The following is an 18,588-nucleotide window of genomic DNA, read 5'->3' on the forward strand; positions in this document are numbered from 1 at the left end:
AACACATAATGCCAGTGTATCTATTGCCATATTTGTTTGTATATTTTATAACTTTGAGACAGTTTATTGCAAAGCATGCACACTGGCTTCTGCAATGCAGGTTCTATGAACTCAGTTTATTATTTGGTGTCATTGGTTAGTGAACTAAAGTTCAAGTTATCTATGTGCTGCCTGCCATACAAATCATCATATCAATAATGCGATGCCATTTTTTAAATTATTTATTTGCAAGCAAAACTTAACTCGATCAGAGTGCTGGATTTGGATCTTAATTGAATAGGCCACAATTTGACCATGTGACAAAAATTATAATCTTATTCAGGAATACAATAACTAATATGCAATGTCATCATGTGTATTCATAATTATTTATAATAGTTTTTTTTTTTCAGATACTGTCTGTTGATCTGTCTTTGGGCTTAATTGAGGTCGACAGTTTGGATGGAGCCAATATGGAAGGCTTATTGATTGAATCTATCAGTCAGTGTGAGATCGAAATGCTCAGAGCGTCTCTGAGAGACCTATTAGACAACAGTGAACTCGAGGGGAATCTCGTACCTCTGGTAGGTTTGACATAGACTTCAAGAACACGAATGTCAATACTATTATAATTGTAACTATATTATAATTACTAGGGGCAGTGGAAATCTGGAATTATCTATGTGCTCTCTGCATTTTTCCCCCCTTATTGACAAATTAATTGATTTCTATGACTTAGGAGAAACTGCAGAACGTCTATAGATTTCTGAGCAGCCACAAGGATCTTGAAGAGCAGTTCAGGACAGAACTTCAAAGCATCCAGGTCCTGGAGGCACAACAGCTTCAAAGGGCCGATCGCTGAAAATGCGGAAAGATGAAGGAAATGGAAAAAACTTGTAGCAGAAGTCATCATGTAGATAGAAAATTTAATTTAGAGTCGTAGTGATTATCGCAGGAATATTAGGTTTCTGGCCATTCATTTAGATTTTTTACTAGCTGCTTATTCCACATATATTGCAACGGTATACATATTATACATATTACCACATGTGACCTATGAGATTTCACGAGTATGCAGCTGATTAAATAATTTGTTTGAAATTTCTCTTTTGAGAATGTTCTCATGTGCCTTAATGTTTATATAACCCTTAATAAAAAAAAAAAAGAGATTTCACAGCATAAGGTAGCTACAGTTATTGCATTTAAACCTTTATTGCCTCCTTTTTGAACAATCTCAATTTCCTTCAATAATTATTGGCACCCTTCATGAACATGTGCAATTTTATATATATATATATATATATATATATATATATATATATATATATATATATATATATATATATATATATATATATTTACATGGAAACTGTTTTTAGTTTAGTCCAGGATCTTGGTCCACTCTTCTATATGGATAACTTTAAATTTAAAGTTCACCTTATTTCACATTTGAATCTTTCTACATATTAATAAGATTAGATTAGATTAAACTCAGTCATTGTGCAGAGTACAAGTAGAGAGCCAATGAAATGCAAATAGCATCAAACCAGATGTGCAAATTGCTATATACATGTAGACATGACAGTGTGGAAATAAAGAGCATTATGCATAGAAATGCATAGTCCAATGGTCTATTGTACAGAGCTCACATAGTAACTATAGAGCAAAATGTGCAAAAAAAACCCCAACTATTAGAAAATATATGTAAGGCAAGTAGCATTGTAGTGCAAATGACAGGTGTGCAATAGGCACGATATGTATATGCAGAACATATAAATGCATACATGAACAGAGATTGCCTTCAATAGCATGATACAATAACAAAAGAACAAGGTGAAACACGTGGATACACATGCACAAATAGAAGAGCTAATAAATATATGTTAATATAGTTAAAGTTTCACATACTTTCATTTCAATTTAATTGTGTAGTAGAATATAATAGATATATAATAGAATTGTTTATTTTGCACAGAACATACTAAAGTAGGCAAAATATTCAAGATATGATCTCAAAAAGGGACATATTACAACTTGCTCGTGCACCCTGTCTGTCTGTCTGTCTGTCTGTCTGTGAGTCAGTGAAGGTTGTGCTAATACAAATAATAAAACAAGGGAGTGATAAATTGTTAGGGGACTGAAAATAAAAGTTTAAATCACCCACTAATTTATGTCTAATCAATGCCATGAGATCTGGAAGAATGAACAGGTTGGATTTCATGAACTTGTCATCCTCAAACCTGTTACAGATACACAACACATCAGAGTCCTTTCCAATGTATATCTATCACAAAGGTAAAAACCACAGTGGATATTTTATTTGACTTTATTCTTTTTTTTTTTTGCTTAAATTTCATGAATATCTTCGTTACTGTATTTCCTTTCAGAGACATCAGCGCCACCTAGTTGTAAAGTATGACGCATTATTTGTTAAACGACCTTTTTCTTTCCGCCAGATGTTTCCAGCTCATCAGATTGACCTTTTTGACATTCCCGTTGTCATATTGTAGCGTTTTGAATTCTGCACGTGTTTGTTTCTGTATTGTATCATTTTTTAAATACTTTGTAGCTTGTTTGCGCCCTGTCGGCCACCGTACCCCAGAACACCCAGCATTGCAAAACATCGAGGAAGTATAAATACTTGGCAACCCAGTTCTTTAGACCCAGCCATAGGCTGTGCCTGGTTGTTGGGTGAAACTGTCAGTTCATCAAGTAAAAGAAAAAGAAGAAGAAGAAAAAGAAGAACAGCCCTATGCGGTTTTTTAAGGGGTAATGGATTCCTACAAACGTTTTAGTGATGAAAACTACAAGCACTGGCTGCAGGCAGCTGAGAGTCTCTATATACTGAGGAGTCTCATTCGCGATTTTGTGGAAAACGAAACCGAATCTTTTCACAGCTCTCTGCGGGGAAAGCTGAAAGATGACATTTGTAAATCAAAATGTACTCTCCATAAATGTCCACCAAGAACAAAAAAGGTAAACTGTCAAAACTGGGAATGGGTTTTAATAATTACAATGACAAGAGGTTCATTATGCATGTTTTTATGAACTGTATATGTCAATTGCTCATCAGGACCTTCATAAAGATTCTGGATTGCATTTACTTTTCTTTTTATAGAGAAGGTTGAATTATTACTTTATTGACTTCATTCCTAAGGGGTTTTATTCATCATATACAACACCCAGCATTGCACATCCCAGTTTCTGTTGGGAAGATGCAGATGTTTAAAGACCTTGCCCAGACACACCCAGCAGTGCCAGGGGCTTAAACCCATGAACTTCTGAACCACTAAAGCACTCCTACCAAAGTTAAAGATTATCCTGCAACAAGGGGTTGTATTAAAAAACAATCTCTATAAAAAGGAAAACTTTTAAGGCATTTGTCCAAAGTGACTTGTGACTATGATCTCATATATACAACTGAGTAGTTGCTTTTTAAGAGCTTGCTCAAGGGCCCAGCAGTGGTGGTGGTGGGATTTCTTGTGAATTTTTGGCTCAGAAGTCTGGTCTTAACCACTAAGCAACCACTTTTCCATTCGAGAGGCCAAAAGAGTGGATTACAGTAGTGAAACTGTAATGGGTGGACTTCAGGTGCCACCCAGATGAGGTCGGGTTTTTCTTTTGAGTCCGGTTCCTTTCTAGGTTTCTTCCACATGCCATCTTAGGGAGTTTTATCTTTCCATCGTCACAACTGGCTCGCTCATTAGGGATAAACTTAAAAAGTAGGAACAAACTTTTGGGCACTAAACTTATACATTCTTTTATACAACTTTATAACTTGTCCATTGTTAAAAAAGGGATTTTGAATTGCACTAGATATAGAGGAGGTGAATTATTAATTTATGAATGAATTGCTTCTTACAAACTGACTCATTGGAAAATTCATAGCATTATTAATGCCTAATAAATTACATTCATCAACTAAATTAGTGATACTATTTCCAGGTGTCTAAAATGAACATTATGAAACAAATAACAAGACCTTAATTAATGCCTTATACAGTAAACTAGACTTAAGTCATATCCATGCACACTTGAAAATACATGACTTTGGAAAATAGTTATTGCTTTAGCAAACTGTCAGTATACTGTATTACAGCGATATCGGTGTATCTTATTACCACGTTAATGATAACCAATTTACAGGCCTTTAATTGGTGCACTTATATAGTATTAAAGTATAATCTTTAAAAGGCCAGGTACATGTCAGCATCTTTAGTAATCTTAGTATCTGTAGTAAATATGTGTTTTGGCTTTCCACAGTTTCCAATTTGTGATAAGTGTGAGCGGTGGAAAGATGAGATCTTGGACAACCATAGAAACAAGAATATGGACATACACTGGAGTAACTGCCAGTCGCACTTGTGGCCTAAAGACAAATGGGAAGTGGCCAAGGTGAGTTCGGAGCAGCACACTTTTTTCACGTTCCCTCATAACTTTGTGTTCTGTATCTAAAGTGAAGAAAAATTCTTATTCCTTATAATTATATATAGTATATGTTTATATATATATATATATATATATATATATATATATATATATATATATATATATATAAACATATATTATAATATTATATTGTATATATTATATATTAATATCATATAATATATTCCTTATAGGGAGCACATAATTATAATTTCATAATAATTCTGAATTGCCATTTTATCGCTTTAACCGTTTGCTTTTCTTTAGCTTTAAATTTGATCTTGCTTTGACTTTATTCGTTAATCAGGTTGGATGCTACAGTTGTGTTCAAAATTATTCAACCCCCACTGAAATTGATTGTTTTGGTCGGTTTGACATTGATTATGATCATTCAGTCATCCTGCTTACAATTAAATCAAAGAGGCACGTGTAGGTCAGACAAATATAACATAACATTTATAATGAAATAACCACAAATGTCTTTTCTGAGCTCACATCATTATCAGTTTTATTCAACCCCCAAGTGACATTCAATCTTAGTACTTAGTACAACATCCTTTTCAGTTATAACAGCTTTTAAACGTGAAGCATAGCTTGACACAAGTGTCTTGCAGCGATCTACAGGTATCTTCGCCCATTCATCATGGGCAAAAGCCTCCAGTTCAGTCACATTCTTAGGCTTGCGCACTGCAACTGCTTTCTTTAAGTCCCACCAGAGGTTCTCAATCGGATTTAAGTCTGGTGACTGCGATGGCCACTTCAAAATGTTCCAGCCTTTAATCTGCAACCATGCTCTAGTGGACTTGGAGGTATGCTTGGGATCATTGTCCTGTTGAAAGGTCCAACGTCCTATGGTGTCTCTTGGTATGTTTAACATCTTTGCAATCTTCTTATAGCCATTGCCCTTCCTGTGAAGAGTAATCACCTGTTCTCTTGTCTTCCTGGACCATTCTCTTGACCTCACCATGTTTGTAACCACACCAGTAAATGTCTAGAAGGAGCTGAGTATCACAGTCATTTTAAAGCTGCCTAATTGGTGCTTATTAGGCTTTATTGTTGCTCCCTGATATCCACAGGTGTTTTCAATACCTGATTGAAAACACTTCATTGAACCTCTGTTCTTCAGAGTGGTAGTCTTTAAGGGGTTGAATAATTATGTCAATGAAGAATTCACAAAAGAAACATTTACTACTGTATTACAAAACTAATTGATGTCATTTTAGTTGCATATGGTTCTTTAAGAAGTCCTTGTAGGATTTCATTCTGAATACAATTACAAATGTACACTAAATTCCCTAAAACCATTTACAGCATTGGGGGTTGAATAATTTTGAACACAACTGTAATACCCATAATTATAACATTGATGCCATTGGGCTTTTTATCATGTAGATCTTTAGCTCATTATTTCTTTCTGTATCTGATTACACCTGCTGTATCTCAGTGCATAATTACATAGTAATCTGCAATACCTCCAAGTTAGAGTTCTTAGTAATAAGAAACATTGACTATCACTCAAAATGGAGAGTTCTGATTCAGCTGTTTGAAGTGACTAACAGCAAAACCTCATTATTATCACTTATGTTTGTGATCACAGAATCTGCTACATCAATGTAACTCTGCTAGCAATGTACTGTGATGTCAGTGCAGTCGAATTATAAAGAATCAACCGGAAAAGTAGCTTTCAGACTCTCTAAGCACATTACAAATAATAAATAATAATATCTATTCAATGGGTTTCAGTGTGAAAATCTTCTAACAGTTGCTTTGTATTGAATTGAACCTAAACACGTCTTGTATTCCTCAGGTTTATATGCTGCGTGGAATAAAAGACCATCACAGTTATGATCAGTTTGACATTACTTCCATTCTGAACTTCATGTCTCACTGCAAGTACTTCGAACCCTTTGTGAAAGTCAATTACCTAACCAAGGTAAAAAGAAGTAAATCATTCAGATGCCTTTTTCTTTTTTTATTTATTGAAATGTCTTTGTCTCAGCCTGTATGCGCATTGAGAACCCAGATAGATCCGCTATGTACTTTATGGGTACCGTATTTTTCGGACTATAAGCCGCTACTTTTTTCCCACGTTTTGAACCCCGCGGCTTAAACAACGAAGCGGCTTATTTATGAATTTTTCCTGGGTTTTTGCCGGTTTCACAAACTTCAAGCCAAAAAAACTGAACCCCATAACATTAGACCAATGAAATTTCCGAACGGAAACGAAAAAAACGCACCTCGCCTGTGTTCTGAGCTGCACGGCATCGGGAGAAAAAAAGTTTTTCTTAAACGCACGACGATGCCAAAAGAAAAACTACTGTTTAGATACAAGCCGTTGTAACGCGTTGAGTCTGGGTGAAGGGAGAGCTCGCTAACTCCAGTTACAACAGAAATCATATAAGCACAGACAGGTTTCCAAAACTCGTGCTTTTTTATTATTCTTGGCAACAGCGTTATGGGTTAGTCAAAGAAACTTACAAATGAGCATCAGAAAATAATAAGGACATATTCCTCGGTCTCCATGCAGTAATAGCGAAAAAATGTGGCGCCAGGCTATTCCCAAAATACCGCTATGCTCCTAAAGTTAGCGCAACATATTTCACCCGTTACACCGTGTAACAGACACAGTCTTTCGTTAAAGCCTGTGTAAAGTTCATTAGTTTCAGTGTAGACAGGCGGCTTATAGACAGGTGCGGCGTATTTATGTTCGAAATAAAAATCTTTGTCAAATTCAGTGGGTGCGGCTTATATATGGGTGCGTTTTATAGTCCGTATAGTACATATATAAATTGTATGCCATGTAGGATGTCATGTTTATTTTTATTTTTATTTGTTCATCATGAAGGTCATCAGCGTGAGAAACAAACTGATGCATTCCCCTGACTTCAGGTTAAGCAAAAAGGAGATGGATGAAAGTATATCAAATGTTGAGGTGCTGGCTAAGATTTTTGAGAAATATGCACCTGGACTAAAAAACATATCAGAACAAATACAACAGGTATTATGCATTTAAAAATGTCATAAAAAATGGCTTGGGTGAAATTTTATGATGGGGAAAAAAACTTGCTTTAAATTCTTTGCATTTTGTGTCATACAGTTTAAAAACATTTTGCAAAAGTGTAGTGGACAGGCTTCCCAGAATGCAACAGACAGCAAGGAAGAAACTCTAAAGCTGCTAGACAAAGAGCAACATGCCCTGAAGGAAAAGATCGAGTTCCTGACCAAATGCTATGAAGAAGATCAAGGCACAGAGATCAAGGTAACACTAATATCCTTGCACAAATAAATATTTCTCATACCTCACTACATACAAAATACAAAATATGGAGTTTTCTGTTGTTTTCTATCTCCTTGTTGGCTTCAGGAAGAACTTCGGGGCGTGAGAAATTTCCTAGACCAAAACAAGGATTTGCTGGAGAACTTGGGTCCACAAATACAGCGGTTGAATGAAATACAAGAGAAAGTGAACAAGCATGAACAGGATATCAACAATCTGTATGACAGAGTGGACCAGCTGGAAAGCAGTGCACCTGGTGGGTGAAAGATGAATGAAGATAGAATTAAAGACATAGCTGTATAGACAATTAATATAGAATTTGTTATAGCACATGGTTATTAATGGATTTAATTAATAAAATGTATGTACTGAACTTGAGAGTCGGTGAACCGAAATGCAAAAATGAATTGAAAGTTCAAAAGAGTTTATGGAAAATCCAAAGCAATAAGGATCGAACTATTTCTAAAGATCATTCAATAAATAAAAAATAATAATAATCCAAAAGGTTTATCCAAAAGGCAGAAATATCTTCCCTAATTGGCGATCAGCAGAAATAGTTCCCCAAGGCATAAATGGATAAAATCAAGGTTATAAAAACATTACTTACATTCAGTGGTGGACGAAGTACAAAAAACATAAAGTTTAGTTAAAGTAAAGATACAGTAGTTAAATAAATAAAAAAAATTCCAGTAAAAGTAAAAGTACTCCTTTTAAACTTTTACTTGAGTGAAAGTACAAAAATATTTCCTTCAATTGTACTTAAGTATCCAGTGTACCATGGTATCCTATTATCTCTTTGCGTAATCAACTCAGTTTATGTGAAAATTTTACTCTTATCACACCGATCTATCAATAGAATGATATTAATAAGTCAAACACTGATTGATATCTATTAAAATGATCATGAGCCCAAAACTTTCTTTTTAACTACTTAAACAAAATCACGCAAATATGGCCACGGGTGTTGTGCCGAGTTCGAGTCAGGAGTTTCTTCCATTATTTATTACTATCTAAATGTTCTGATTGCTGTTGAACTGATTCTGAACTGTATGTTGGTTATAAGTAGATAACGCCAAGCAACCTTCCGTGATTGGTGGCTTCATGCGTGCTTTAACAGTTACGTTTTTATCCATTCGTAAATAAAAACGGAACGACTAGTTGAGTAGTTGAGTAAAAGGTACGATATTTGACTTTGAAATGTAGTGAAGTTTAAGTAAAAGTCTCCCGAAATGGAAATATTTGAGTAAAGGACATGGAAAAAGCTACTTATGTACACTAACAAATTACATTTACTTCATTATCGTCCACCAGTTTTACATGAGACATGAGGGTGGCTGGCCTTAGCACAACTAACACAGGTGATGACAATAACATTAGTGACATAAGGGACAAAACATGGCGAACAACCAAAACTCAAAATATAAATCCAAAATTCTAATAGGATGATCTGTTGTGACTTGCTGGCACACATTCTTACTTGTAAATGTGGAGAAGCCAATTGAACCCGTGACTTTCCTGCGATTTAAATTACATTTTGAGATTAGGAGTTGGGAATAACGTGTGCTCCCAAGGATATGATCGTCCAATTCCAGACGATCATATAATCACCTTTCTTCTGGTTAAAGACTTTCAAGTAAACTTCACAAAATGTGGAAATGAAACCGAACAGTAACATTATGCTTTATCATATATAGCTACCATGAACCCACGAAAGCACCAGATTCCATATTTGGAATGAGATCAGCATTATTAACTACCGTATTTTCAGGACTATAAGCCGCTACTTTTTTCCCACTCTTTAAACAACGAAGCGGCTAATTTATGGATTTTTCCTGGGTTGTTCCCGGTTTACAAACTTCAAGCCAAAAATCTGAGCCCCGTAACATTAGACCAATGAAACTGCGAAACGGGTTTAGGTGAACCGATAAAGCTCTGCTGAATCGGGCCGCACCATAAATATGAATGAGGTTCCTCTGACGTTTGACCTGCCGCTCACTCGGACTGTCAACAGGAAATGCGAATCATTCATCACGCTGAAAACAACCGGGCATGAAAAAACACACTTCACCTGTGTTCTGAGCTGCACGGCATCGGGAGAAAAGATTCATCGATGGTGATTTTTAAACGCACGACGATGCCAAAAGAAAAACTCTCGAGAGAAATTGTTGTGAAAGGAAGGAGGAAGACAGTGAACAATGACTTTCTTGGTAGGCTACTGTTTAGATACAAGCCGTGTAACAGACACTGTCTTTCATTAAAGCCTGTGTAAAGTTCATTAGTTTCAGTGTAGACACCTGCGGCTTATAGACAGGTGCGGCGTGTTTATATATAAAATAAAAATCTTTGTCAAATTCAGTGGGTGCGGCTTATATTTGCGCTTAATAGTCCGGAAATTACGGTAAATGTAGAAAAAAATGTAAATAAGTTTTATCTCTCAATAGCAAGATTGTTTAGAACTTTATAAATAAAGTTTGAGTTTCGAAAATAGAATGCGATAAATTGATTGGGCCAAATGGTTTGTAAATAGTCATCTTGAGTTTAAATGTGCAAGAATAATTATCGTGTAAATTCTAAAGGATAAAACCTTCAGATATTAGGGTCTTTAGATATTTTTTATCTACACAGTATATATTGAACTCGTTGTGATCCACAGACCCAATGTTCACTGGTGATGTGCTTAAGTTCAAGAATTTTGTGTTCGAAGAGGCTGGAAAAAGGAACATGCCAAAACCTGAATTTACAGAGGAATGTGAACCTAGTGGTAAGTAAACAATTAAGTCTATAATAATGAATATGTAATGAAATGCATTATTTAAAAATGTTTTAATTTGCAATCACATGTTCAACATTGCTCAATACACTAATGAATATTTATCCTCATTCAAATGACTGTGTGTTCAGGTTACAGGGGTGTTTTGATTGTGAACGGACGCACATTTAAAGGGACGCAGGTGTGTAATAATAAAAGAAATGCCCACCAAGAGGTTGCTAAGATCGCTCTGGATTTCATGAAATCTCATCCTGAGTGGAAAGAAGAGACATATGAAACACCTTCATCAGCCCCAAGTAAAATGTTTTCCCAATTTATTTAGGCAGTGACCATTATTTATTCTCATTATTCAAGAAACCACAATGCTGTCAAAACACGAACGACTACCAGGTTATTGAGTAATTTACAAAATGCTAATTTGTGGTAATGTTCTTGTTTAGAATTAGCTGGAAATGTAGGTATACATAATGAGCTTGTTGAAATTGCATAGACAATAAGGACCTTTTCATTTTAGGTGCCATCTATTATGGTATTGTGACTGTGGTTCTCAAAAACCAAGAGGTTGTTTCTGATGGTTGTGCTGAAGAGAAAGAAGCCATTGAATCAGCTTACAGGAAACTAGCCTGTCACTTTGGCCTTGAAGGTGTGTGCCATTGATTATAATCAAATGATTATAATAATGTAATGTTTATGCAAATGTACCCAGTAACTTGGTCCGAATTTTTGCTCTTGCCCCATGCAATAGGTAAAACAGCAGTACAAGAGTATTTCCAACGATGTAATTTCCCACAGCCGCAGGAACACTCAGTTCAAAAAGACGATAAGATCTTCTGCAGACTACAGCTCACTGGGGCTTTCCCATTTTCTGACAAAGGTAATTATGCATCAGTCTGTCTGGTTAACCACAATAGTGTTGTATAATTGGTTAACTCCTTTACATTTCTTGTTGTTATCCATCCCTGAATCTTTTTTTTAATAAAAATCCTTTAGATGGATCTACAAAGAAGAAACAGGCTGAGCAGCAGGCAGCCAAGATTGCACTGCAACATTTGTCAGGACTCTTAAACTTCAGTTTTGAAGAAAAAGCTTGCGACAACTACAAAGGTTTTCTGAAGGAACGTCTAGAAGCCATCGGTCTGAAACAACCCGAGTACATTTTCACATGTAACAAAGTTGCTGCCATTGAAGAACTTGAGGGTTTGTCTAAGAGTGAAGAAAATTCACAGTGTGAGTGTTTTTTTATTGATATAATTTCTAGATTTGTAACCTATAGTGTTTTTGAAAGATCTATCAACAGAACATAACATTACTTTGCAAAATAAGTAAATATGTCAGAAATATATTATCAAAGACAATACACCTGATGATTTTGAGTTTTTTTTATTGCAGGCAAAATTTTTTATGGTATTGTGACTGTGGCCCTCAACAACCAAGAGGTTGTTTCTGATGGTTGTGATCAAAAGGAAGAAGCCACTGAATCAGCTTACAGGGAACTAGCCAGCCAGTTTGGTCTGCCTTCTCTTGATGGTGGGTGCGAATGACTATGTGATCATAATAGATAAGTAGATTGACCCAGGAGCTTTCTCAGAAGTCTCGCTCTTGCCCCACACAACAGGTAAAGCTGCAGTACAGGAGCATTTTAAAAGATCTAATTTCCCACTACCACTGGAAGACTCAGATCAGAAAGATGATAAGTTCTTCTGCAAACTCCAGCTCACTGGAGATTTTACATTTTCTGACAAAGGTAAGCAAGACCCAGTTTGTATTGTTAACCACAATACAGGGTTTTCATGGCATCTTAAGCAGTCTAAAATTTAAAATATCAAACTTTTGGACCTTAAAAAATCGTCCTGTTCAAGACATTTTTCCTTTCATTTTCACATTTTGTAAAGTTTACTTTAAAGTCTTAAACCAGAAGAAAGGTGATTATATGATCGTCTGAGATTGGACAATCATATCCTTGGGAGCACACGTTATTTCCAACTCCTAATCTCAAACATTTCCTGTTCTAGATCTTAAATAATTTTAAAAACGTCTTCATTTTCCTATGTCTATGTAATGCCACCTCTAATACTCATTATTACGGTATCTCAGCATTTAAATTCATTGTTTTTGTTTGTTTGTGTCCGTGGTGTCGTAGTTCTTTCTTTTGCTAGTCCAAACATAATTTGCTGTATTACGACTACAAATAAGACCAACATGCAACATCCAGTCAGCTTTCTTTTATTGGTGCGAATCTGTCTTGGCTTGTATCACAGACATTCTTCAGATATGGGAAAGTGCAAGTTTAGGGTTACTTGGCCTGAAAAAAAAAAATTTAGGGATTGGTTAAGGTTAGTTGCTAACAACATATTTGTGTGTGTGTTTGATGTTGTGATATAGGTCTTAAATTCCATTCTTAATGATCTTAAATTATTTAAAAAAGTCTCCAATTTGACTTGGTAAAACCAGCAGAAACCTTAACAATAGCATGTTTGATTGGACAATTCCTCAGTGTCTTCTCAATCGCTGATACTTGGTTTATGAAAACCCTTTAGATGGATCTACAAAGAAGAAACAGGCAGAACAGCAGGCAGCTAAGGTTGCCCTGCAACATTTGTCAGGACTCTTTAAATGCAGTTTTCAAGTTGAAGCTGACAAAAACTACAAAGTTTTGTTGAAAGAACAACTAGATATTTTACATCTCAAAAGTCCTGTGTACAGCAGTAAGGAAAACGGAGAGCCCAGTGAAGACATGGAGGGTCCCAGCACAAGTGGAGGTAATTTTCTCTGAGTTTGACTTTATTTATATACTGCTATATATGCTATTTTTGACAAATAAAAGAGAGCAAATAATTGATATGTGTTTGTTCTTTGCAATAAAGATGAACCTGTTAGGACTGCAGCATCCAGCACTACAACCATTAGCAAGAATGTTAGTCTGAAAAAGAAGCACAGTATAAGTCAGGAGTGTCTGGTGACAGAAACTCAGGATCAAAGCCTTCCAGACATCCCCAACAAAGCCCCCAGGTTGGAGAAAACAGGTACACAATAATTTGTTGCTGATAGCCAGTATCAGATTTTCAACAACATGTAAAGCAGTTATTACTTTACCCAGCTGATGTTTGTGTTTTACAGACATCAACAGACTTCTAGAATTGTTTCATCTCAAGCCTCCATCAGTAATAGTCAAAAATGTCAGCACTGAGAAGAATTTTATCTGTCGTGTGGAGATAAACTTGGACAAATTCATGTTTCAGAACAACAGTGACTACATTGGCAAGAAAGAAACCATTCGAAAAACCTATTTATTGCTTGGGAATGCTTTGGGAATTTCGAAACCAATATTAGGTAACATGCGACTTCACAAATACCATTGTACGGGGCTGCTTTTGGCCTTTAGTATGTATCATGTATATACTGTATATATATATATTTATTTATTAAATTGTCTGTATCTGCCTCCCTCTTTAAGATGAAAGCAATGCTCTTATGCTGGTGAAACAAGATTTTTCCCAGAAGTCTCTCACCCCTCCTAAGGAAGTCTTTGAAAACAAAAAATGTTCACTTCATGATATAACATACAATATAATATATGATGGAACAGGTTAGTTTGACTGCTACATAAATCACAAAATGTCATTTTATCTTTATACATACCACATTAAAACATTTCGCTAAAGTAGGACAGAAAATGGAAAAATAATTTTTTCTTTTCTGGAAATAATTTTTGAAATAGTACAAAATTATAAACACAATAGAATATTTCCATTTTATTGTCATTTTCTTATATAGTATGTATAATTATAATATGTGTCTCTTCTTCTTTTATTGGAACCCCCACTACAGGATTTATACAGGATGACTGACTTGACTGGCTAATTTATTTGTATTTTTTTCTGCAGGCTCCAGTGAAGAAGAAGCAAAACAAGATGCCCTGGAGAAAGCCCTAGATACACTAACCTTGCTCTGTGGGTTCGAATCTTTGCCAAAATCTAACACAGTTGACGGAACAGTGCTTCAGATTAATAACTTACTAAAAACAAAAGGTCAAGCAGATCTCATTTATTCGCTTAAACCCACCCTATATAAAAGGTCAGTTGAGCTCCTGTTTCAAGATTACACCATGGAGAGCAAAGACGGAAAGAATAAAAAAGAAAATCAGAATCATCTCACTAAACGCATTCTGGGCCTGCTAGCGTTGGAGCCAGGTAAGAATCAAGAGGTTACTAACTAACGATCAGCTTCTAAAACATTGTAACAAGCTGCTTCAAGCCTGTTAGATAAAGTGAATGGAAATGATTCTTAATTATGCAGGTTCAAAGTAAAAAATGATTATATTTGCAATAATGAGTATAGAAGTCTATTAAGATTTGCATCTTTAAATGAGCAAACAAACATTCTCATTTTGTATGTTTGCTATAAGAATATACAGTTTGCAATGTTGATATCCTGCAACAAACATTTCACCACTTACAATCAGTATTACCTGATGTGTAATTAGAAAAGAGAGCCAGTATCTGTCATTTGCAGTAAAGTGAAATTTCTTTCATCACATAGCTTGTTAGAACTGTAATTTTCATTAACTTATTACCATTGTATATATATACCCGTTCTTCTGTTTATAGTAATAGCAATATATTATGTTCACTGTTCACATCCTTTTGTAAATCTCTGTTTATAGTAATAGGCATCTGTAAAACATGTCAATAGTACATATATACTCATCTGTACATTATTGTTCATAGTACATATCTATCCACCTGTATATTATATTCATAATATACATATATTCATCTGTATATGATATTCATATTCATAGTAGATATATATTCATCTGTATATTCATAGTACATATACATCTGTAAATTACTGTTTATTATCTTATATTCAATTCTATTTAACTTATGCAAATCATGTAACACTATATATCCTGCATTCGCTGCTATTGCACTCTGGTTAGACCCAAACTGCATTTCAATGCCTTGTACTTGTACATGTGTAATGACAATAAAGTTAAATCTAATCTAATCTAATCTAGTCCGCAAGCTGAGAAGGTCCGCTGTCATTATCTGCACAGCCTCTAGAGGCGAATCACTGGTGCCACGTGTTTTTACATGCGAGACTTCACGGTGCACTGAGAGCACAAAATTGATTATTTAGAATTTATTAATTATATAATTATATTAAGTAATAAGTATTTTGATATTTATTTTATGGAGCACATTTTCATAATGCATTATTGTTCTTGAATTTTGGATTTTTGTAATAAAGTTTAGTACTATTTTACATGGAATGATATGTTAATATGTTAAATGTTAATGATAATCGGTTATCAGCAAGTACGATCCAATCTATCGCTATCTGTAAAATCCACTATCAGTCAACCTCTAATAATCACATGACACATACTTTACCGATTCATTTATTGTTTTGCAGAATCAAACACGGTCTCTTTAAGGAACTATCTAGATGAGTGGTTTAAACAGAAGAATCTGAAGCAGCCTGTGTTTGAGAGCATTAAAGAAGTTAATGGATTGAAAGTCACATTTTCTGTCGAAGTTTCCTTCTCAAATCCAAGTGAGCATACAATAATAAATACATCTAATATACTCTTTTATTGACAGTAAAAATGATATAGTGTCTAATACAACTTTTTCATTTCAGACTGGGAAGACAGCATGAAGGTTGCAGAAGAGAAGTTGATCGTTAAACTCAGGGAAAGGTTAACATGTTTGACTAAAAAGAGTATAATGGATATTTAATATATGTCTGATTGTTTTTTAAGATGACTATGGAGGCGTAACATAATGATTACTAAATTCAATCTGTGACCATCAGCTATCAATTGTTCCAATTTTTAAGACATACAAAATCCTCTTGTGTCTCTTCCATTACTGTCTAATTGGAAAAAATGAATCAGTTCTGGATTATGTATATCGGTGGGGGATGGGATTCCTAAAACCTTTGTTCATTGTCTTTATCTTATTCGTGAAAGTTTTTTTTTTTTAATTAATGAGCATTTCCTGTGAACACATTTACAATACATTAACATAATATGCAAATTTGATCATAAAACAATGAGCAACCCGATACATTTTCTCTAAAATCATATGCATTTGGAGCATGAGTGCAGTTTAACTTCTTAAAGGCCACACATTTTTATACAAATGAACTTTTTTAGTGTAGCTATGGTCATTAAATTAAATAATTTAAAAATTGCTTTATTGCGTTCAAATTGTTAGTTACTCAATTTTTTAAATAAATGTAAAAATAAAATATAGTGAATATCTGCACGATTGTGACTACTTATGGTGTTTGGCCTGTCACATTATTCTTACTGCTAAATCAGTTTACTTACCACAACAGCACTTTTAATCATTTGATTTTGCATCATCGATCATGTTATGACGTTTTCCTAATTATAGGTCACTTGGTGAAGTTTATATAAAGAGAGAATGATTATGCACCAATAGACAAAAAAGAACGTGGGGCCATTTGTCCAAAAATACCCTAAATCGTCTCCATGACAACAAGCGGTGATGCGCCCAGCTTTTTAGCATGTGGATATTTGATTAGCTATTTTTAATATTTTTTAAAAAGATCTTGTCGATATTCAAATATGCATTGATATAAATCTATTAATATTAATATTGACTATTTGATACAAAGTCAGAAAATATACCCAAGACTATTAATGTGGTGTTTGTAAATGCTAATATATCTCACATTTTAATATTTTTCCATTGTTTTCCCATTTCGAGGACCCCATGAGTAAAACACTGTACATCTTTGGTCAAATAGGTATCAACTATTTGTTGTATAAATTTCTTTACTACTTTTTTCCCCCCAAGACTGTATTTTTTCCCTAAGGCTGCACCTTTATTCAAGTCTCTTACTGTGACACTAAAGATTAAATTTTTTCTTATTTTATTTCATTTTTTATTTTTATTTTATATGCATGACATCACTTAATACTGTATTCAGCCCTTTCAGGATTTTTTTTTTTTTTTTTAATTTGTGCTTCTCCTCTGCACAATGTTATCAACTGCAGCTGCACAATTGGTCACAAAGATCGACAAAAATATTCAGTATGCTGTTTTATGTCGTATTCATGCATATGCATCACTCACGGTCTTTTATGAGTCATGAGGAGAGAAGGAGGGGAGAGGCCAGGTCTACAGACCAAAAAAAGTGGAGGCGTCAGACACATGCTGTTCAAAGTTCAGAAGTGTTCAATCTTGTGTTTTTCTTATCTAGTTCTTTGCTGTGCTTTATAAACATGTTTTAGAGTGATTTTTTCAGACCGATTTGGGGTTGATTTTATGGAGAGGGACTATTTGTTTATTTAGTATATTAATGATTGTTTGCAGATGCACTTATATTTAAACTATAAAGTATATTGGTGAAGGAAATCTTCATTCAGTTATATTTACCCTCATTGGTGCAGTTTTCTCATGATTCCTGTCATCATTCTGATTCTGCTTTGATTATCCGGGTGTTTAACATGAAACTAAAGTGGCTTTAGTACAGTATTAGTAAGGATATAATGTTGTTTTCCAGCTCAATGCATAGGTTCCGCATGGGTTACTTACCACATCCTGAAAATAAGACTAAAATGCTTAAGAGATCAGTTGCAGCACAGGAAGTAGCACCTGTGTTTACAGTAAAAAGGTGTGAGAACAGTTTGAGATCTTTATTGTCATCCAAGTTTTGTAAGAGAACTGGAAAGCATGTTAAATACACACGAAAGCACATGTACATCATTTATGGTAATATGCTCATTGCAAATGCATGGGCAATCCAGTTGCTACTGTGTATTTAACACCGTGTTTTTATCATTTTAATTAATAATCACTGTAACTCTATAAAATCTTTGTTTTTATTTATTTAAGAATTTCCTTTCAGCATTTTGATGGATTTTATTAAATTGGATTGTTTTCTCTTAACACTTTGTATTTGAATCGGGGTTAGATCTCTGTCAAGCACTTTGTATACTTGTTTTCAAGTCTCAAATAAAAACTACTACTCTTATTATTTTATTATTATTATTATTATTATCATCATTACAAGTCAGTCATTCAGTCTTTATTAAAATTATACTTATGGTCTGAACTTGAGTCATTCATATGAATTTTGGTCAACATCTTTTTAT

General features: G+C 34.5%; 2 protein-coding genes across 3 annotated transcripts in view; both read left to right on the forward strand.

The window, feature by feature from the left end:
- The window catches only part of LOC124378034 (uncharacterized protein CXorf38 homolog), a 9,920-nt gene extending 8,840 nt beyond the window's left edge, over positions 1 to 1,080 (forward strand). The window contains exons 5-6 of the mRNA XM_046837498.1: positions 393 to 563; positions 719 to 1,080. Of these exons, the coding sequence (XP_046693454.1) occupies positions 393 to 563; positions 719 to 841 (294 nt within the window). The 3' untranslated portion in view covers positions 842 to 1,080. The remainder of the gene's footprint in view (positions 1 to 392; positions 564 to 718) is intronic.
- Positions 1,081 to 2,615: 1,535 nt separating this feature from the next.
- Positions 2,616 to 18,467, forward strand: LOC124378015. Of its 2 annotated transcripts, none has more exons than XM_046837460.1 (20): positions 2,616 to 2,955; positions 4,243 to 4,374; positions 6,215 to 6,340; positions 7,253 to 7,405; positions 7,505 to 7,666; positions 7,772 to 7,940; positions 10,338 to 10,445; positions 10,586 to 10,750; positions 10,969 to 11,097; positions 11,200 to 11,328; positions 11,445 to 11,681; positions 11,844 to 11,981; positions 12,070 to 12,198; positions 12,992 to 13,225; positions 13,319 to 13,477; positions 13,572 to 13,784; positions 13,909 to 14,040; positions 14,339 to 14,644; positions 15,873 to 16,013; positions 16,101 to 18,467. In XM_046837460.1, the coding sequence occupies exons 1-20, from the start codon at positions 2,752 to 2,754 to the stop codon at positions 16,196 to 16,198; spliced, it is 3,264 nt and encodes a 1,087-aa protein (XP_046693416.1). In that variant the 5' UTR covers positions 2,616 to 2,751; the 3' UTR covers positions 16,199 to 18,467. The 2 variants fall into 2 exon arrangements, with proteins under 2 accessions (XP_046693416.1, XP_046693417.1); XM_046837461.1 differs by having other exon boundaries at positions 2,617 to 2,955; positions 12,992 to 13,213.
- Positions 18,468 to 18,588: the final 121 nt, after the last annotated feature.

This window comes from Silurus meridionalis, chromosome 24, assembly GCF_014805685.1.
Source record: "Silurus meridionalis isolate SWU-2019-XX chromosome 24, ASM1480568v1, whole genome shotgun sequence".
NCBI lineage: Eukaryota > Metazoa > Chordata > Actinopteri > Siluriformes > Siluridae > Silurus > Silurus meridionalis.